The sequence below is a fragment of the Saimiri boliviensis genome, chromosome 4 (assembly GCF_048565385.1).
Source record: "Saimiri boliviensis isolate mSaiBol1 chromosome 4, mSaiBol1.pri, whole genome shotgun sequence".
NCBI classification, from domain to species: domain Eukaryota; kingdom Metazoa; phylum Chordata; class Mammalia; order Primates; family Cebidae; genus Saimiri; species Saimiri boliviensis.
Genome location: NC_133452.1, coordinates 90,041,929 through 90,064,266, shown reverse-complemented (window position 1 = coordinate 90,064,266; position 22,338 = coordinate 90,041,929). Strand labels below are relative to the sequence as shown.

The 22,338-nt window shown below is 38.3% G+C and overlaps 1 protein-coding gene across 1 annotated transcript in view; it reads left to right on the top strand.

Moving 5' to 3' along the window:
* Window positions 1-18,132, top strand: part of SUPT3H (SPT3 homolog, SAGA and STAGA complex component) — a 515,287-nt gene extending 497,155 nt beyond the window's left edge. The window contains exon 11 of the mRNA XM_003923069.4: window positions 17,065-18,132. Within this exon, the coding sequence (XP_003923118.1) occupies window positions 17,065-17,106 (42 nt within the window). The 3' untranslated portion in view covers window positions 17,107-18,132. The remainder of the gene's footprint in view (window positions 1-17,064) is intronic.
* Window positions 18,133-22,338: the final 4,206 nt, after the last annotated feature.

The following is a 22,338-nucleotide window of genomic DNA, read 5'->3' as shown; positions in this document are numbered from 1 at the left end:
TTGTTAGCACAAAGGTCTCTTGAATTTTGTTGAAGGCCTTCTCTGCATCTATTGAGATAATCATGTGGTTTCTGTCTTTGGTTCTGTTAATGTGACGGATTACATTTATAGATTTGAATATGTTGAATCAGCCTTGCATCCCAGGAATGAAGCCGACTTGATGGTGATGGTTAAGCTTTTTGATGTGCTGTTGGATTTGGTTTGCCAGTATTTTAATGAGCATTTTCACATCAATGTTCATCATGGATATTGGCCTGAAATTTTCTTTTTCAGTTGTATCTCTGCCAGGTTTTGGTATCAGGATGATGCTGGTCTCAAAAAAATGAGTTAGGGAGGATTCCTTCTTTTTGTATTGTTTGGAATAGTTTCAGAAGGAATGGTACCAGCTCCTCTTTGTACCTCTGGTAGAATTTGGCTGTTAATTCAACTGGTCCTGGACTTTTTTTGGTTGGCAGGCTATTAATTGCTGCCTCAATTTCAGACCTTGTTATTGGTCTAGTCAGGGATTCGACTTCTTCCTGGTTTGGTTTTAGGAGGGTGTAAGTGTCCAGGAATTTATCCATTTCCTCTAGATTTACTCGTTTATTTGCCTCGAGGTGTTTATGGTATTCTCTGATGGTAGCTTATATTTCTGTGGGATCGATGGTGATATCCCCTTTATCATTTTTTATTGCATCTGTTTGATTCTTCTCTGTTTTCCTCTTTATTAGCCTGGCTAGAGGTCTTTCTATTTTGTTGATCTTTTCAGTAAACCAGCTCCTGGATTCATTGATTTTTTTGGAAGGGTTTTTTTGTGTCTCTATCTCCCGTCAGTTCTGCTCTGATCTTAGTTATTTCTTGTCTTCTGCTAGCTTTTCAATTAGTTTGATCTTGCTCTTCTAGCTCTTTTAATCATGATGTTAGGGTGTCAATTTTAGATCTTTCCTCATTTCTCTTGTGGGCATTTAGTGTTATAAATTTCCCTCTAGACACTGCTTTAAATGTGTTTCAGAGATTCTGGTACATTGTGTCTTCGTTCTCATTGGTTTCCAAGAATATCTTTATTTCTGCCTTCATTTCATTATTTATCCAGTAGTCCTTCAGGAGCCAGTTGTTCAGTTTCCATGTAGCTGTGCAGTTTTGAGTGAGTTTCTTAATCCTGAATTCTAGTTCGTTTGCACTGTGGTCTGAGAGACTGTTATGATTGCCGTTTTTTTTGCATTTCCTGAGGAGTATTTTACTTCCAATTATGTGGTCAGTTTTAAAATACGTGGAACATGGTGCTGAAAAGAATGTATATTCTGTGGATGTGGGGTGGAGAGTTCTGTAGATGTCTGTTAGGTTAGCTTTGTCCAGATCTGAGTTCAAGTCCTGGATATCTTTGTTAATTTTCTGTCTCATTAATCTGTCTAATATTGACAATGGGATGTTAAAGTCTCCCACTACCATTGTGTGGGAGTCTAAGTCTCTTTGTAGGTCATTAAGAACTTGCTTTATGTATCTGGGTGCTCCTCTATTGGGTACATATATATTTAGGATAGTTAGCTCTTCTTGTTGCATTGATCCTTTTACCATTATGTAATGTCCTTGTCTCCTTTGCTCTTTGTTGGTTTTAAGTCTGTTTTATCAGAAACTAGAATTGAAACCCCTGCTTTTTTTGCTCTCCATTTCCTAGTAAATCTTCCTCCATCCCTTATGTTGAGCCTATGTGTGTCTTTGCATGTGAGATGGATCTCCTGAATATAACACACCAATGGGTATTGACTTCTTTATCCAATTTGCCAGTCTGTGTCTTTTAATTGGGGCATTTAGTCCATTTACATTTAAGGTTAATATTGATATGTGTGAATTTGATCCTGCCATTTTAATTCTAGCTGGTTGTTTTGCCCATTGTTGATGCAGTTTCTTTGTATTGTCAATGGTCTTTACAGTTTGGTATGTTTTTGCAGTGGCTGGTACTGGTTGTTCCTTTCCATGTTTAGTGCTTTCTTCAGGAGCTTTTGTAAGGCAGGACTGGTAGTAACAAAATCTCTCAGCAGTTGCTTGTCTATAAAGGATTTTATTTTTCCTTAACTTACGAAGCTTAGTTTGGCTGGATATGAAAATCCGGGTTGAAAATTGTTTTCTTTAAGAATGTTGAATATTGGCCCCCACTCTCTTCTGACTTGTAGGGTTTCTACCAAGAGATCCACTGTGAGTCTGATGGGCTTCCCTTTGTGGGTAACCTGACCTTTCTCCCTGACTACCTTTAGCATGATTTCCTTCTTTCATGATTTGGTGAATCTGATGATTATGTGTCTTGAGGTTGCTCTTCTTGAGGAATATCTTTGTGGTGGTCTCTGTATTTCCTGCATTTGAATGTTGGGCTGCCTTGCCCTGGATAGTATTCTGAAGAGTGTTTGCCAACTTGGTTTCATTCTCTTCATCACTTTTAGGTACACCAATCAGCTGCAGATTTGGTCTTTTCACATAATCCCATATTTATTGGAGGCTGTGTTCATTTCTTTTCACTCTTTTTTCTTTAATCTTCCCTTCTCGCTTTATTTCATTGAGGTGATCTTCAATCTCTGATACACTTTCTTCCATTTGATTGATTTGGCTATTGAAATTTGTGTATGCTTCACGAAGTTCTCATGCTGTGTTTTCAGCTCCATCAAGTCGTTTATATTCTTCTCTGTGCTGGTTATTCTAGTTAGCATTTTGTCTAACCTGTTTTCAAGATTCTTAGCTTCCTTGCTTTGGGTTAGAACGTGTTCTTTCAGCTTGGAGAAGTTTGTTATTACCCACCTTCTGAAACCTGCTTCTATCAATTTGTCAAACTCATTCTCCATCCAGTTTTGTTCCCTTGCTGGTGAGGAGTTGTGATCCCTTGGATAAGAAGAGGCAATCTGGTTTTTGGAGATGTCAGCCTTTTTGTGCTGGTTTCTTCCCATCTTCATGGATTTATCTACCTTTGATCTTTGAAGTTGGTGACTTTTGAATGGAGTCTCTGAGTAGACGTCCTTTCTGTTGATGTTGAAACTATTTCATCCTGTTTGTTATTTTTTTTTTCTAACAGGCCCCTCTGCTGCAGGTCTGCTGGAGTTTGCTGGAGGTCCACTCCAGACCCTGATGGGCTTGTAATCACCAGCTGGGGCTGCAGAACAGCAAGGATTGCTGCCCATTCCTTCCTCTGGTAGCTTTGTCCCAGAAGGGTACCTACCAGATGCCAGCCAGAGCTCTCCTGTATGAGGTGCATGCCAGCCCCTCCTGGGAAGTGTCTCCCATTCAGGATACACGGGTGTCAGGGAGCCACTGGAGGAGGCAGTCTGTGTCTTATCAGAGCTTGTCCACTGTGTTGGGAGATCTGTTGCTCTCTTCAGAGTGAAAACCACAACCACCCCTTTTCCCAGGTGCTCTGTTCCAGGAAGGTGGGTGCTTTATTTCTAAGTCTCTGATGGGCTGCTGCCTTTTTCCAGATATGCCCTGCCCAGCAAGAAGGGAGTCTAGTGACAGTCTGCTGCAGAGGCCTTGCTGAGTTGCCGTGGGCTCTGCCCAGTTGCTGTATAAACTTCCCAGCAACTTTGTTTACACAGGCGAGGTTAAAACTGCCTACCCAAGCCTGAGCAATGGCGGACACCCCTCTCCGCACCAAGCTCAGAAGTCCCAGATCAAGCTCAGACTGCTGTGCTGGCTGCAAGAATTTTAAGCCAGTGGATCTTAGCTTGCTGGTCTTCGTTGGGGTGGGACCTGCCAAGCCAGATCACTTGGCTCCCTGGCTTCAGCCCCTTTTTTCAGGGAAATGAGCGGTTCTGTCTCACTGGCATTCCAGGCGTCACTGGGGTATGAGAAGGAAAAAAAAAAAACTGCTGCAGCTAAAACGGCCATCCAGTTTTGTGCTGGAAACCTGGGGCACTGGTGGTGTAAGCACCGCCGGGAATCTCCTGGTCTGTGAGTTGTGAAGACCATGGGAAAAAGCACAGTATCTGAGCCAGAGTGTCAGGAAAAGTCCTTAATGGCTTCCCTTGGCTAGGAGAGGGAGTTCTCCGGCCCCTTGCACTTCCTGGGTGAGGCGATGCCCCACCTGCTTTGGCTCCCCCTCCTTGGGCTGTACCCACTGTCTAACCAGTCCCAATGAGATGAACCTGGCTCAGTTGGAAATGTGGAGATCACCTGGCTTCTGCATAGCTCTCACTGGGAACTGCACGGTGGAGCTGTTCCTATTCGGTCATCGTGGCAGAAGCCCCCCAGTGGGACTTACCAATTAATATAGTTAATAATATCTGTTAGGACAGTATTGCTTGCTATAAAGAAATACCTGAGACTAGGCAATTTATGAAGGAGAGAGGTTTTATTGGCTCATGGTTCTCTAGGCTGTACAGGAAGCATGGCAGCATCTGCTTCAGGAAGCTTCCAGTCATAGCAGAAGGCAAAGGGGTGGCAAGCACATCACAGAGAGAGACAGGGAGATAATGAGATAATTCTCTCATGTACATTATCATAGCTAAACTCTCAAATTTCTCTTCTCTAAAGTTAGTTGACAGCGTCATGTTTTAAGGTATTGCAACCTTATTTGACTACTACATTGGAAGTTTGACTCCTTAATACCACCATATAATTATGTTTACACAAAGAATTGGAAGGAAGGCATAGAGTCTCCATATGTTCATTTCGGCCTGGGTGGCTAAAGGGCTTCTAAGAGTCAATGCATGAAAATGGCCTAGATTGAATAAATTAGCAAAATCACAAAAGGAAACCACTATAGGAAATAGTTTTACACGTGTAATTGCCGAAATCCTATAGTGAATGTGTCAATCTGTACTAACTAAATAAATTTGTTTATAGACATGTTCTATATTAGCTTCCACTCTTTCATAGACCCTTGCCAAACAAAATCCCACTAGAAGTAGGATGTTCACACCCGAGTAGGAGTTTCTTGGATAAATATTTTTACTACGTGGAGACCAAAACCACTTTTACAAATTTTAGACTTTGATTGAAATACTATATTTCTTTAGCTTTTTTCTCCCATCTTTTCTCCTGGCAGCTACTTGTACATTAGCTTACCTCCTCTCACCTCCCACGGGTCTGCTGAACAAGAGACTGGCTGCATGCACAGGAGGCCAGATAGTCCCAAAAGTGGTGAGACAAGCTTACCCAGTCATTGCCACCACCAAATGGCCTGGAGAGACAGAGAAAGGGCTATTTGCCCTTCTCCTAAAACCTAGTTGAAATTATTCCTTGAATTAAGTGTAGAGATTATACATTGTCAGGCTATATTTTATAAAATGCCTGCTTACATTTCATTTGAGTGCTGCATGAATAGAATACATAAAGGTAGAATTTATTCAGCCAGTCCTTAAGAAATCATAGTAAGAGTTACTGAAATATAACAGCCACATTCTTTTGTAAGAATGACTCTGATCTCAACTTTTGCCATCCAGTTTGAAACAAAAATTTCAACTGGTTTCTTAATTCTGTAGTCAAAAACTGGTGTAAAATTTTTCGTAGGCCCTTTTGAAGATCACTTTTGTTAATTTGGCTGTTGAGTAATAAAATATTTTAGTAAGTATTTTTAATTGTAATAAATTCTGTTAAAAGTGAAAAAGGGGCCAGGCATGATGGGCAGCTGAGACAAGAAGATCATTTGAGCCTAGGAGTTCAAGTCCAGCCTGGGCAACAAAGTGAGACCCTCATCTCTTAAAAAAAAAAAAAAATGCTTTTTGTTAGCCAAGCATGGTGGTGCACACCTGTAGTCCCAGCTACTCAGGAGGCTGAAGTGGGAGAATCACTTGAGCCTGGGAGATTGAGGCTGCATTGAGCCATGATCGTACCACATCACTCTAGCCTGGGCAAGACCCTGTCTCCAAAACAAAACAAAAAAAAGAGTGAAACAAAGAACACTTATTTTTGATGTGCCGAACCTAAACCTTTTCACTATGTTCGTGAGACAATATAACCAGTAGGCAGTTGACTTGGACCATAGTGTGATAAGGGTGATCTGGGCCAGTGCAGGATCCTAGTTACTATGGACCCAAACTCATCTTTTAGAATTAATTAGAATAATACTCAATAAAATGAGTATTACTTATACTCATTTTATAACTCATTATATACTCTACTACTGCATAAATAATATATCTGACTTAGGATGGCTCCACAACTCGGATTTCATAATTTAATAGCATAGCTCTGTTCAAATTAATCTTTCACATCAGAGGAGACACTTTGGTTATTTATGATATGTTGGAGATAAATTTTCAAAATGGTTAAGGTATATTGTAAATGTCCATGGCAAATTTAATTAACACAACTCTGTTTTAGAAATACAGATGTATAATATGTGCAAGGTAAGAGTACGTTCACAGTGTGTCAAGAATACCTAACTTTAAGGAAAGAGATACAGAGGCATGGAAGAGGCATGCCCGCCTACTGTCATTCCACGGCCGTTCAGCTTGGAAATAAATGCCAACAGAGAGTATTGCAATTTAATAGAAAGAGTTTATGCCAGGCCCTAAAGCAGTGATTCAAAAGAATCACTTGGTTGAATGCTTATGTTTATCTCTGACCTGAATTTTGATAAGCTCTTCGGTGCTAGGTAGTTTGGGTTGGTGTCGTATATTCAACATTTGTTGACTAGCCTGTAGACTAGCATTTGGGAACAAGACAAGCCAAGATCTCTCTCCTCTTGGCCTTACTTACTTTTCTGTCCCCTACAACCCATTCCCTTCCTGTCTCCAACTCAGATCTCAGCTGTGTGACTTCTTCAAGAAACCTCCTTGATCATCATCATCTACCTCTACTGCCATCTTACACAGCTCATTACACTCTATTCTCATTTTGTAACTTCCATCACTTTTGGCACTTCTCATTCAATATGTGTCTTCCCCATGAGCCTGTTCACCACAAAGGGCAGGAACTACATCTGTGATCCTGCTGTAGATACTGCACCTTGTACTCTGTATTTTTTAAATGAATAAGTAAATGAATGACAGTAGGTTCATACAGACATATACCTTCTCTATCATTTCTCAGCCTTTTGGCTAAGATCCAGCATAAAAATGTATCTTCTCAGGTGGCTACTGGATGTAATTGAATAACTACTATCTCCTGATTTTGTCATAATTTTTTATTCACTGTCTTTAAAGAATTCTTTAAGACCTTCACTGTAAGTTGCTTACTGTCCAATCAAATTGGTGTTGACCATTGGCAAACAGCAATTGCTATTTATGTTCTTACCCCTTGTGTTGTGTTTTTATGCGGCAAAGGCCATTGGGTTGAGGGGAGGCCAAAGAGACAGTATTTTCTTTTTGTTTTTGTCTTGTGTGAGTATTGTCTAAGACCTTGAGAATGCAATTGAATAATATGACTACAAAACCAAGATTGTAAAAAAAAATTATATTATCTACTACAAACTTACTGTTGATTATAATTTTTGGTAACAGAATATTTGAACCTAAAATGTTTATAGACTCAACAAAATAATTTCACAGTGGTGTTTTAGATGAGTTGAATACTCTTTTTCTGGCAAACAAAGCAATTGGCTTGATGGATGCATAAGTTTTCACTGTTGACTGATAATCAGTAAGAAGCCCAGAAATGCTCCCAGTGGGAACTGAGACCTAGTATCAGAATAACTGTTTTGCAGCATTGCTAGTGGTTGGGCTATCAAGGTCACTGGTTTAGTTTTCTTAACAACTGGTGCTGATGGTTCTCTTGCAAAATGATAAGTGTGTGGTCTAAGCCCAATTTTTAGGAAATGAGATTATCCCAGCCCCTGCTCTCATGATGAGCACATCAGCATTTCCCATTATTGCCCAAAGGAAACTAAGCTACCTGCTAGTCAAAGTCATTCATTTATTAAATGACTATTTATTAAGCATTTAACTTATTTCATGCATTGAGTTATGCCCTAGACACATAGAAATAAATAGAACAGTAAGTTCTCTACCTTCTGGAGGCTATAGGTTACTCAAGTGAAATGAGAATTAACTGCTGTTAGAGCTGAGCCCCCAAACAATTGTTATTTGAGTTACTAACTCCTGCCAATTTGGTACTTTTCGGCTGTTGAGACAGTATTTTCTTTTCGTTTTTATCTTGTGTCAGTATTGTCTAAGACCTTGAAAACGCAATTGAGTAACATGACTACAAAACCAAGATTGTAAAAAACGAGTATTTTATATTATCTATTACAAACCTACTATTGATTATAATGTTTGGTAACAGAGTATGTGAACCTAAAATGTTTACTTATATGTGTTTCCAGCTTGGAATAGTTTGAGGCGTTTGTTTTTATTGCCTTTAATATAAAAGTAGCTGAAGAAAAGTTTAATAGTATTGGCATTAAATTATTAAACATGTATGTAAGTGCATGCAATGTCATGGAAAGAGTAATTTATAGTCTCATGAAATTGCTGAAGATAATATTTATAAAAACCCTTTTTTTTTTCTAAAATACAATGTTATTTGTATTTAGCAGCCACTTAACTATTTTGCTCAACAACAACAACAAAATCTTAACATATCTCTTAATTTGAAATGACTTGGGCAATTATGAGTGGTAACTTTTCATAACTAAATTTAAAGATTTTTGTATTCAGAATGCCGAAACAACTTGGTAATAACTCAAGAATTTATAAAAAAAAAAAAAAGCCCAATGTTCATATTTTTAATAAAATAAGGAGAGACTGACATGGAGTTAGAGAAAATCAGGCATACGATGGCAAGTTCCTCAGGATTTATGGGCTCTGGGTTACTCTGACTACAGTGAGAGTTAACAGTATGTCTTTTTCTCTTTTTCTTCCCCCATTCTGCCAGCCAGAGAAGACCTGTTATTTAAAGGGCACTGTTGTTAAATCAAGGCTTTGCTTCTGACAAACTGTCCTTCATGATTTTCACGGGATATTTATAACATAGGGGCAGTATACAAAAAGAAAAATGTTTAATGATGAGTTTTGCATGTTATACAGTGCTATACATCATATGGTTTAATTTAGATCCTCTGAAATATCAGTTAGAATGAAATTATCAAAAGGAGAAAAGTCACATGGCATGGTGCAAACAAGATGTGCCTATTTGTATTTATGTTTGCTAATGAAAGTCAGCCATGATTCCCACTTTGATTTTAAGAGTCTTAGACCACCATTCGGCTTTAGTCATTATAATTAAATCTCTTGCCCACACGCAGACACAAGGGCAACAAAGAAAGGGGCATATTTTATCTTTTAAAAAGCGATTGCATAGCTTTCATAGGAATCTCCTGAGCTTCCGAGATTTATAGTATTAAAGCAAAACAGTATGTCTTTCAGGGCATGGTCATCTTGTGAGGCAAATGGAGGGTCCAAGAGAGGGCTTAGCCTCTGAATCTATTGACCTCAGAGAGGTCAGGGCTGAATTTGGATATATGGGGGCAGTGGAATTGGAACAACCTAAGTTTGAGACAACTTGGCATATTCTTTCTTCTAGCAGAAGAGAGACTGAAAAAAGGCCTGTTAGAAGCACAACTGATTTTTTTACTATAAAGCTTGGGAGTGGGGTGGAACAGAGTGGGGGCTAATTTAGTTGACTGTGAAACAGCATTTATACATGAAATTCAGAGTGTACCTACCTTCCCAACTGTGGCTCAACTGAGTAGTCCAGTAAAGTAGATATTTAGGTTAAGTTAATAAGAGTTAGTGAAAGCCTGTTGCTTCTATTTTCTTCTGCTGCCTCTCTACCTTTTTCTCTCAGCAAAGCAAAACCAGTGTTAGAACCTCAACCCTCTGTGCCCTCTTCATCCCTGTGGAGTGAAGAGGAGCTTTTGGAAAACCCCAGGCAGTAGTTCCTGTGGCCCACAAATCGTCCTAGATACAGAGCATCTAGACTCTATACTTAATTAGGAGTCAACAGTAGTTTGAGAGAGGGTGGATATATGCTCCAGATCTTTTTGTTGTCCCTTTTACTGCTGGATTTAACCCAAAATTGCTGACTCCAAACACCTTCAAGCCGGCCATATTATTTGCTCAACCCCAAATCAGACACTGAGTATAGCCCTAGTAAGACTTCCATGAAAACACATGGTGTGTCACCCCCTTGAAGGTCCTAAAGATGCATACGTTTGCCACAGAACCTTTCAGCCATGTTGTTTCATCCTTTTTGATGTCTTGTCCATTTATCAGAATTATTATTTTGTGCACTCAGGAAAATTAGGTGATTCTCCAGCGGAGGGCTAATCATAAAGCAGAAAACCCCAAAGTAGAACTCAAAGCTTATAATGGCTTACCCTCTACCTGCTCAGCTGTATTGTTTCAGACATAATCAAGTTGTGTTCCCTCCTCCCCTCACCACCCCACCTCACTGCCAGTTTCTTTACTTTTGTTCTGCTCCCGAGGGCTATTCTTTATCCAGAAAACTTTTTTTTTCCCTGCATCTGTTTTCCCTATTAAGGCCAGGGAAGCTACTCACATAGCTTTGGGCAGAATCAGAACCATCTGCAACAAGCCCTAAACTGAGTCAGGAATCCTGGGCTCTCCCATGTGACTATGGATGGGTCACTCTCTTTGAGCATTCGTCTTTTCATCTGTTCAATTAAAAATGGGGCCAGAGAAATTCACAAAAGTACTTTCCAATTCCAAAGTTCTGTTGTTCCTTGATTCTAGATGTTAGTAAAGGGAATGTTCAACTTGGTTTAGCAGGCTCAGTTTCCAGATTCCTTTTTCATTATAGTATTAAACATGTTGTGGCAGTCAGACAGACCGTGCTCCTAACAGTGGCATCTTAGCATCTAGGGGGAAGAAAACAATGCCTAGTCTACAGATGACCTAAAAGGGAGAGATGTAGGTAACCATCTGCTGTGGGTGAAAGCTACAGTCTGAAAACTTCCATTTCTGCCTCTTCCACGTTAAATTCACTAAATGCCAAAATTAGAATTTCCATTAGGAAATACTGTTTACTGCATAATCACGACAGATTCTGAAAACGTTCAATTTACTGACAAAACCATTATAGGGTCCTGTTCATTCCAAAGACTAAACTCCACCTAGACCCACTGGCTTTGAAGAACTGGAGCTAGAGCATCTGTATTTTTAAAGCTCCCCAGGTGATTTGGGTGCCATGTTCTGTACTATACACTATTCTTAAAATTACTTTGGAAAATAAGCAGTAGTTGAACAAGCCTCCAAAGTGAAGATAATTTAGATTCACGGTCCGTGTCTGTCCTCTGAAGTACTGTACCTGGCTGATCTGGTTTAAATTTGAAATAAAATTGTAATTTACCTTTTAAGTGATGTTTAGCAAGTATTTAGTTTATTAGGACTAAGAGAATATGTGTATCTATAGTATTCTGGGTGGAATTGGGGCAGGGGACTGTCTGGTTTGTTTAATGTCAGACAATGAAAAGAACACAGGCCCTGGGTTTTAAATCCAAAATCTACTCTTTTACTAATTGTGGTAAGGCTCAAATTAGATACAGACATGAAAATGTTTCATAAACCGTAAAACCATGTATCTCAGCAATTTTTAATCTTTGCCCCTCCTTACTCTGAGAAATATACAAATCTCATGCCTTTCTAAAGTGTAAGTTCAAATTAGATACTGTGATTAGAAGCAAAAAAGCAAAAGCCTGCTTTGTTTTCTCCCTCCTTTCCTACTTTGAGAATGACCTCTCAGTGCATTTTACTTGTGGTGGTTAAAACTTGAAGTTTAGTGAAGGCAGGAACTGTCTATCTTTGTGTCCTGTTGTGCCACCAAGCACACAGTGATTGTTTACAGAGTAAGAATTCAATAAAGATTTGCTAAAATCGTGTTAAGCAAATTTATAGGAATTCAGACAATAGAACCAATATCCTCTTTCTTAGGCCTTTGAGAAGTGAAGCATTTGTAAAAGAATTTGGGAGTTACTACAGTGAAATTCTTAGGCTAGTTTATTTAAGATTTGAGAAACCAGAAGAAAATCAGAAAGGGTAATAGAATAAAACAAGTCTGAACTGGAAGAAAGAATGGTGTTTATAGTTCATATTTTAATAATTAGGCTAATGGCAAAAATATTTAAGTTGTAACTACAAAATAAGTTTTGTAACATATGTACTTTTGCTTAAGATAAATATTAATCTTTTGCCTAATATTCATTTGTATTCCTTAAGATGTACCACCCATTAAAAAAAAGCAGAGGTATATAATCATGTCATCTGCAAATAGAGACAATTTGACCCCATTGTCTTAGCCCAAAATCTCCTTAAGATGATAAGCAACTTCATCAATGTGCAAAAATCACAGACATTCCTATACACTAATAACAGACAAACAGAGCCAAATCATGAATCAACTGCCATTCTTAATTCCTACAAGGAGAATAAAATACCTAGGAATACAGACCATTGCTCAAGGAAATAAGAGAGAACACAAACAGGCAGAAAAACATTCATGCTCATGGTTGGGAAGAATCAATATTGTGAAAATGGCAATATTGCCCAAAGTAATTTATAGAATCAGTGCTATCCCCATCAAGCTACCATCGACTTTCTTCACAGAATTGGAAAAAAAACACCTTAAACTTCATATGGAACCAAAAAAAGAGCCCACATAGCCAAGACAATCCTAAGCAAAAAACAAAAAACCAAAGCTGGAGGCATCACACTACCTGACTTGAAACTATACTACAAGGCTACAGTAATCAAAACAGCATGGTACAGGTACCAAAACAGAAATATAGACCAATGGAACAGAACAGAGGCCTCAGAAATAACACCACACATCTACAACCATCTGACCTTTGACAAACCTGACAAAAACAAGCAATGGGGAAAGGTTCCCTATTTAATAAATGGTGTTGAGAAAACTGGCTAGCCATATGCAGAAAGTGGAAACTGGATCCCTTCCTTACACCATATACAAAAATTAACTCCAGATGGATTAAAGAGTTAAGACCTAACACCATAAAAACGCTAGAAGAAAACCTAGGCAGTACCATTCAGGACATAGGCATGAGCAAAGACTTCATGACTCAGATATCAAAAGCAATGGCAACAAAAGCCAAAATAGACAAATGGGATCTAATTAAACTTAAGAGCTTATGCACAGCAAAAGAAACAATCATTAGAGTGAACCGGCAACCAACTGAATGGGAAAAAATTTTGCAAGGTACCCATCTGACAAAGGGCTAATATCCAAAATCTACAAAGAACTGAAATAAATTTACAAGAAAAAAAGAAAGAAAATCCATCAAAAAATGGGCGAAGGATATGAACAGACACTTCTCAAAAGAAGACATCTACATAGCCAACAAACATGAAAAAAAGCTCATCACTGGTCATTACAGAAATGCAAATCAAAACCACAATGAGATACCATCTCACATTAGTTAGAATGGCGATTATTAAAAAACCAGGAGACAATAGATTCTGAGAAGGATGTGGATAAATAGGAACACTTTTAAACTGTTGGTGGGAGTGTAAATTAGTTCAATTGTTGTGGAAGACAGTGTGGTGATTCCTCAAGGATCTAGAACTAGAAATACCATTTGACCCAGCAATCCCATTACTAGGTATATATCCAAAGGATTATAAATCATTCTATATAAAGACACATGCACACGTATGTTTATTGTGGCACTGTTCACAATAGCAAAAACTTGGAACCAACCTAAATGCCCATCAATGATAGACTGGATAAAGAAAATGTGGCACATATACACCATGGAATACTATGCAGCCATAAAAAAGGATGAGTTCATGTCCTTTGGAGGGACATGGAGAAAGCTGGAAACCATCATTCTCAGCAAACTGACACAAGAGCAGAAAACCAAACACCACGTTTTCACTCATAAGTGGGTACTGAACAATGAGAACACATGGACACAAGGAGAGGAACATCACACTCTGGGGCCTGTCAAGGAGTGGGGGACTAGGGGAGGGATAACATTAGGAGAAATATCTAATGTAGATGATGGGGTGATAGATTCAGCAAACCACCATGTCACATGTATAACTATATAAGAAACCTACACGTTCTGCACATGTACCCCAGAACTTAAAGTATAATGAAAAAAAAAAAAAAGTAAACCAATATGGGATTTAAATATTTTCTCTAGCTTGACCATTTGAAGTAAAAAAAAAAAAAAAAAAAAAAGTCATTTTAAAAAGTGTACACTTAGAAATTAATTACCCCACCAGTGCCCAGTGCAGTTGGTAAAATCTGTATCTGCTTATCCAGGTAGATTGACTTTCTGGCACCCATCATCATTTGAAGCTTTATGAATAAATGAATGTCAAAATTGGGTCCTCAGTTTAAAAAACTGAGAACTATGTATTCCTAATTTTAGAACTGATTGGGCCTTAAAAACATTATGTATTGTCTTTGCTGTGAACTTTAAGAGATGCTAAAATGTCTGAGCTTTTCAGCAAATTCACAAAGGAGCAAGTGATGTTGAGAACAGAGCTTTATTAAATCAGAAATGAAGCTTAAGTACTATATAGGTATGTAGGATCCAGTTTGTTGGGAAGTGCAATTGTGTTATTGATTAATCTGTAATTTTCAACAGTGGGTGGAGGTCCTGGCTGTTTCTGGTCAAAGCCTGGATTTTACTAACTAGGAGTGTCTGTGAAGATACAAAACTAGGAATCATTCATAGGGTCTGACAGAAGAAAGAGAGTGGGATACAAAGTATTCCATGAGAATGTGGCCTCTGGAAGGCCCTCACACCAAGCTGTGTTTAAATTTAGTTTCAACATTTGCAACATAAATAGAGAGAAATTTACAGTTGACACAAATATGAGTTGTCTTCATCCATCTTCCTGTAAAGTTGCTTACTCTGGAAAGCATGCCAAAGTGGGGACGTTCCCATAATTGCCTTACATAGACAACGTACATCCTGTGTACATCAAAAGAAAAAAGTAGTGACTCAAGATAGAGGACCCTAGGGAATATGTTTATGGAAACTGCTCTTCACTAATTACACATGCTTGTTTGTTCTTTATTTTAGAATTAAAATAGGAAGACCTCATCATAGAAATCTGGGTCAACTCAGAACTTTGGTTTTCTCATTAGATGTGGGTCCTTGAGGGTCTGTGATATTAAATAAGCCTGCAATCTTTTGTTTGCCAAATGGTGATAAATCATCTGTGAAGGTGAATTGATCTTTGAAAAGTGACCTTTTTCATACTAATAACAACTATTTCATATTGCCCAGTCTGAAAAGATTAAAACTGGGTTATTTATCAGGTGAACTCAGCTAAGACTTAGTCTTCCTGCAAGCCAAAACCTCCTTTCTCAAACAAGGCTCACTTCAACACTGTACCTTTAGAAGGAATGCAGCTTTACTCCTGGTCCATTTAACTCCATCTAAAACCATTCCCTGTGCTTTAAATAATATATTATGTTAAAGATTGTTACTTGGTTGTAGCATTTAACATATCAAGGTCAAGAAGCTAAGAGTATTACTTTGGCGTAAGCCTCTGTAAGGCAGCCGTGGTGGTAGGAGCTGTTTCAAAGACTGAGGCTCCCCTGCCTGTGGTTGTGGGAAGACACCCTGTGCATTCCTGCAAGTTATTTGTGGCTCTCTGAGGAACTCATTGAACACTGTTCTGTAGCACACAATTTTAGGAAGTAGAGTTGGAATTTTCTAGTCCTCGTTAGAACGTGTGCTTCAATCCAGACGTGTTCTACAACACAAAAAGTCCCCTGGTCAAGAGCAAGCTCGCAGAAAGAACACTGAGGAATGATGCTTGGAACGTGCCACTGTTTTGTCCTCCCTGATACACTGATCGGGAGTGAACTGCGTAGCAGCGTAACTAACCGAAGAAATTTCAGCCAGGGCGCCAAAGCCTGACAAGCATAGTAAATCTTCTTAAGCAGGATATTCGGAGAGAGAGTTTTCAAGTTAATTGAATTTTATGATTAACAGAAGGTTATCTGGAAAACTGTATTCATTTCACCTCATGTTGATGGAAGTCTTTCTAAAAGGGTTAAGTCTACTTTCCATTTGTAGTATAATTATAAATGTGGTTTAATTCTTAAGATGAAGATTTCACTGCCTCCATAGCATTATCTTGATCATAAAAGGTTATTCTATATTTCCTAAAATACGGCTGTGGCTGTTCAAGGTTAATTCCTTGGGCTAGAAGTATACAGACTGCAGAACTGCTTCAGAGTTATTAGCCTAAGGGGGGATAAATCCCTAATATGAAATTTTATGATTTTCTTTTTCTGAAAACAGATTATAGAAAAATTCCATCTGATTGAAGGTTATGAATTCTCTGGATGTGACTGTTACGAGTTTAAATGATGAAAAATGTGCCAGCAAAAGAGAAATTTTATTCCTAAGTCCTGAATTTTAGTTCTGCTCCACTCTGGGTCTTAAAATGAGATTCAGGATGTTACAGAGACCCTGTGTGGTCCCGGTCTTCCAACTCTGAAATGCAAAATATATCTCTTGGAATGAAAAGCATGCAATTTTTCTTTCTTTATTGGAATGTACTGTATTATTTATTGCACTTAGAATCCGTTTTCCCATTTTCTTTTATGGGAGTATTTTATCCCACCGTGCATATCCATGTGTACATCTGTATGTACAGGTACGTCTGTAAAATTAGATTTGCATTTTTGATACTGTCTACAACATGCACAACTATACAGAACTCATTTGAGATGATAATATTTTAGTGGGGAGGAGAGGCCTCTGCTAGTGTCTGTTCCAATAGCTTTTCACTCAGACTATAAATTAGGCCCGGGGAGGGCCAATAATGAGTCAGTAATTTATAGACTATTAAGATACTTGTTAGAAGTGATTCCTGAGCATGTCGAATAGAGAACACATGTTTATAAAAGACAAACAGATTCAATATATCTCTTTGGCCTAACCAAGCCCAACCAGTTCACAAAATGGGATGTCTTATTTTGTGTATCCTCTACTTCTCAAAAATAGAATCACTAACCACTTGTTAACCACACTGACTTTTTAATAGACAGAATGGTTGCTATAGTTTCGCCACCAGAAATGTTCAGATTAAGCATTCTATTAGAGCGTAGCCAGCAGAGTCTACAAAACAGGAAGGCGGCTCTGCTTGCTTTTTGCCTCCTTTCCTTGTGTGAATCGATGTGATAATTCATTGCAGATTTCTTTTTCTTTGATAGAATGCCTACCGCAGGAATGGGATGGCCTTTCTAGCCTGCTGATGTGACAACCGTGATGTGCCTGCAGCAACAGGAAAGGCGATGTTATATTAAGGTGATTTCTTGAAAACAAAATAAAATACAAATTTACCTTTCTCCCCACCGAGGGAGTGGGCTGGTTTGTTGTGACTATCAACTTGCTGACTCCTGCTCTTTTCCAGCCCCCTCAACCATCAGTCTTGTTTACTAGATGTGCTGTTCAGCTAATTAATGGCAGGATGTTTGGGATAGGGTGTAGGTGGACAAGAATGCAGATCCCACAATTCTGAAATTTTCATTTCAGTGGATTTACTGCCCTCAGCTCACATATCTTAAAAGTAGTGGTTGTCCCCCCACTCCAGTGTTTTGTCTGTATTTTATCTGCTACATTTTACGATTTAAGTTTAGAACAAGGAAACAGAAGGACAGTGAGTTTTCACCTTCCCTTACACCGCCAACTTGACTTTCCAACATTTGTGGACTACGTGTGTTTCAGTGACAGCTATCCACTTGATAAACTTACAGGAGTCGGGTATCTAACAGACCTGATAAATCACCTGTTCCCATCCCCTCTCCCCTTCACTCCACTTACCGTATGAGTCATTTTCAGTGCCTTCTTCCCAACTCCTGCCATCCGCCTTTTATGTGTGTTTTTCCTCACACAGAACGTCTTACCCCATCTTTGTTCCCCTCCTTTTCCTGTTCCTCCAATCCCCAGACCTACTACTCCTGCACGTTTCATACACATTTAGAAGCCACGTATTCAGAATTAGTAGAAGGAGAACAGAGTCATTTCTTGCTTCCCCTCTTCAAAGCACTACCACACCTAGACTGGAAATGTGGGCTTGGTAATTTCTTGCTGTTAGCAGCTGAGCTACCCTTCTGGCTTCTATACTTTTTCCAGTATGAGGAATCGTAATTCTTTGGAACAAACCAAAATACAGCAGATGTAATCGTGCAGTTCCTGATTAATTTTACTTTTATCATGGTTTTTACACATACTTGAAACAGTCTTTGTAAAGAATAAAAACAGAAATGAAAAATGTGAAAGATTATGCCACATTATTTACATTTGTTAATTGTCATTTACCTGTTCTGTGTTAATCTTTTTAGAAGATATTTGCATGTCAGAAACAAAAAGCACAGATAAATAATATCAAAATATTTCCAAAGGGTTTTGATGTTCCATCTATCCTTGTTAAAATGTATGATTAAACTTTTCTTTTCATCATCATTCTTATTTTCCTTGGCATCCATAAGCATGTAAGATTATAAGCTTGCAGTAAGCATCCTAACTTTAAAATGATAGCATTTATCGTATTTGGTTTTGATCTGCCAGACTTACACATGGTATAAAATTTTCAGGGGCACATTTTTCACATTGAAATTTCTTCTCTCCCACATTATACATTTTAAAGTATGCATGAGGCAGAAAATACAGGGTTTGGGTTTTTTCCTTCATTTTATTCTACCTGATCTCCTTATAGTCCCAGAGAAGGAAGACTCAACGTACATTTCTCTCAGAAATATGACAGGTCTGTGTTTTTGTTGGTCTGGCGTATGTTTGTCTATCTTGAACAGTCTGACAGGTAATTATTTATAAAATCTGGTTTTGTCCAGTAAGTTCATATAACTTTTCATTTTTCATCATAAGCCAGTAAGCTGAATTTAGAATAAAGCAAGGTCATTTATGTCTGTCCTGAACCAGCCTACATGTCCCCACAATTGCTCAATATTTTTAATTCTTTTTTCTTAGGTTCTTTCTCTGACTCTTTGCACAGTACTAAATTTGCAGTGAAATAAAATTTCCTCACCAGTGACTATAGAAATAAAAGAAAACTTAACAGAAGGAACATTTAGGAAAATGTGCTTCAGTAAATGATTTTCTCAATAATCATAATGTTAAAGCAGAAAATTGTCTTAGAGATCATAGAGAACAGCTGCTTATCTTACAGATGAAAAACCACGGCCTAGAGAGGGAAAGTGACTTTCCTAAGATCACTCAATAATGGTAGTGACAGACCAGAGATGAGAATCGATGGTCCCTGACTTTCAGTCTGGTGTTATACAGTATTTTCTACTATGCTGGGTTAGCATAAGACGACGACTAAGACATGTTGGGGCTTGCTGGCATATTTATCCTAGACAGCAAAGTAAATTTATTGAAAACTACATGAATTATGAATACATCCTAAAGCTTAAGTGTTGTATAGTAAAATCTCAATGGGACTGTGGTAGTAAGTAAACAATCTGTTATCTTACACATCAGGGTCAACTGTAATTCAAATGGGAATATACAAAGCTAGTTTCCTATTTTTCTCCCTTGCATTTTAGAGACTGAATTTGAAAATAAGCCAATAAATAGCGTCTCTTGATACTGCTTCCTACATTTAAGGGTAAGGAAAGTAGAAATATTTCTCCCTTCACCTAAATTTGATAGTGTGACTTTCTGAACGTGCCATTTAGAGGTTATGTCATTAGCTTTCCTGCCTTCTTATATTGTAATAGTTGTGATTCAAAAATACTATTTCAATTTTAAAACCAAGACTTATCTGAAAACCATCAGAAGCACAAATATATTTTAAATAGCGTATATAATTCCTGTAACTGAGGAGAAACCTTCATTTATTGCTGTTCTTAGTTTTTATAAAATAATAAACAAGCCATGCCTAATGCTTTTACCATGTAGAAGACAAATAAACATAACTGGTGATTCTTGGTCTAAAAAACCACATTTACTTGTTTAGAATTTTAAAGTTTAATTTTATGAATTTTTTTACATAGCTCTCAAATCAAGCATTGCTTTCCAGTTCATATAACCTCTCGTGTAAAACTGAATCACTAAAGAGAACATATTCTCTCATCTGTGCCCCTGGAATTTAGATAGAACCTTCCCAAGCTACATTTAAAATTCTACCATCAACCATGTATACATCTCATAAAATATTTTACAGTTTCCTGTATGCTCTGGCCGAACATTTCATAGTACATAAACACTTCTGCAAATAATCTAAGGGCATCAAGTTGAATATGTCATAGCTACGGCCACTACATAAAGCTAATTCACCAGCAGCATATTTTCTTATTTTTATCTTCTTATTTGAAATTCAAGCTGAAACTTTATGTGCCATTGTTGTGCAGTGGCAGGGATGAGAAGAGAGCAGGGAACTCTAGCAGTTTTTGTGGAATTGTGTTCATTAAAGCAAAGGCTTTCTGCAGAGGGCATCTAGCCAAGCTTAAACAACAAAACTATGCCTGCAGGAATTGGATGTAAATGTGATGGTTAAATAAGGGCCAGATGTCGTTAAAAACTCTAATATTAGAAAGTCATATCTCTTAAAGTAAGTCTCAAGTGTTGTAAGTCGGATACTGATACCATAGTACCTAAAGAAAGAGACTTGTATTTGTTTTCCAGAGCAAAATATTAAGTATTCAAGCTGTCATTAAGTCATGGAAGTTTTGGCAATTGAAGCGTATTTTAAAGCAATCAATTCCTACAAAGTCACAAGAACGCCAAATACATATGTCCTTGTTGGGAGCCACTGTAATTCTCTGCACAGCATGGGGTCCATGATCTCTTTTCTGCTCATCTCCACCCAATATTCATTATTCTCATTTTTTTCAAAGGAGAGTAAAGATAGGGGGGAAAAAAAAGGCAAGGCTCAAGATGATCAAAATATAGTTTTACTTACACCAGGTAATGCTCTACTTGCTATCAAAAATGATATATTGTGTCAGCATTTTAATAAGTTATGACATAATTACAGCACACCATTTGCTACCCTGTGTACTAAGCAGTTTGTGTGATTTATCTCATTTAATACTCGCAGCCCCACTATGAGATATGCCTTATTGCCCACAGGCAAAAAGAGGAAACAGGAACAGCAGATTAAGTGTCAGATGCAGAATTACCCAAGGTAGAGCTGGCATTTGTATGAGCACTCTGATCCCAAAGCTCATGCTGTTAACCACTGTTACACCACATGGACTGTACTGGAATAGAGATTTCTGATCGCATATTGACGGGAATTGCTGCCTGACCTGGAACCTAGAAGCACTTCTCAGAACCAGAAAATTTGATTGCAAGAAAATTTTAAGTTAACATTCCTTCTCTAATGCCAAGTATTATGTATGTAATAGAATATATAATATATAATAGAATATAATTACATATAATTATGCCAAGTTTTAATGTCTTAAACCTTAAGATAAATGTATATATATAATCAATGAGTATACTAAAAGTCCCTATACAAATTATGAGAAAAATTTCACCAAAGATCCATGTAGACAAAGCTGTTCTCCTTTCTGAAGACCAGATTTCCCCAGAAGGCTCTATTTACACAGGCTACTATTTCATGCTTTCATACAAGGTATTTATCCCTATTATAAAAATAATTCCCATCTTTTTTACCTGTGTTAGCAGATACAGAAGTACATATGGCAATGCCCTGAAACTTTATATTAATGACCCTTTTAAGGTTTGTTCATTAATTGATTAATTATATAGTAGTCATAGTTCTTCCCAGCCTGACATGTTTGTGTGTGAGGGGGGTCTGGGGAGAAGTGGTGTATGGAGATAAATAAGAAAGTGGAAAAAAAGCTACTGAGCACAATTTGAATTACAAAGGATAGTTTTCCATTCGATTCAGTAGTTAGCAGGAGCTTTTTTTAATAGACAGAGTCAGGGCCTCTCTTTGTTGCCCAGGCTGATCTCAAACTCCTGGACTCAAGTGATCTTCCCACCTTGGCCTCCCAAAATGCTGGGATTACAGGCATGAGCCACCGCACCCAGCCAGCAGCTTCTTTAATTCAACGCTAGGTTTGTTCTGCCTCAGAACAAGACACCTTATGATTGACGTCCTTTAAGATTCCAAATAACTGCCCCAGCCTGTGGTACAACTTTCTCTTCTGAATTTTTTTTTAAGATGGGGTCTCCCTATATTACTCAGGCTGGTCTCCAACTCCTGGGTTCAGGCAATCCTCCCACCCAGCCTCCTGATTAGCTGGGATTACAGGCATAAGCCACCGCACCCAGCTGTTTCTGAATGGTTTTGATTGTGTCTTCCCACTCCTTCACTTGGAGAACTTAGTTCACTGCCAGTGCATTGGCCACTTCTTGTCACCCCTCCCCGACCTCAGCATACCAATCGGTCAAGCAAACAGACATGAAGCAACAGCTACTGCAGCTGATGGGTGGGCTTGCCACACTTCCACAGGTTTGGCCTGTAGGGAGACAGTGAGCTCGAATAGCTT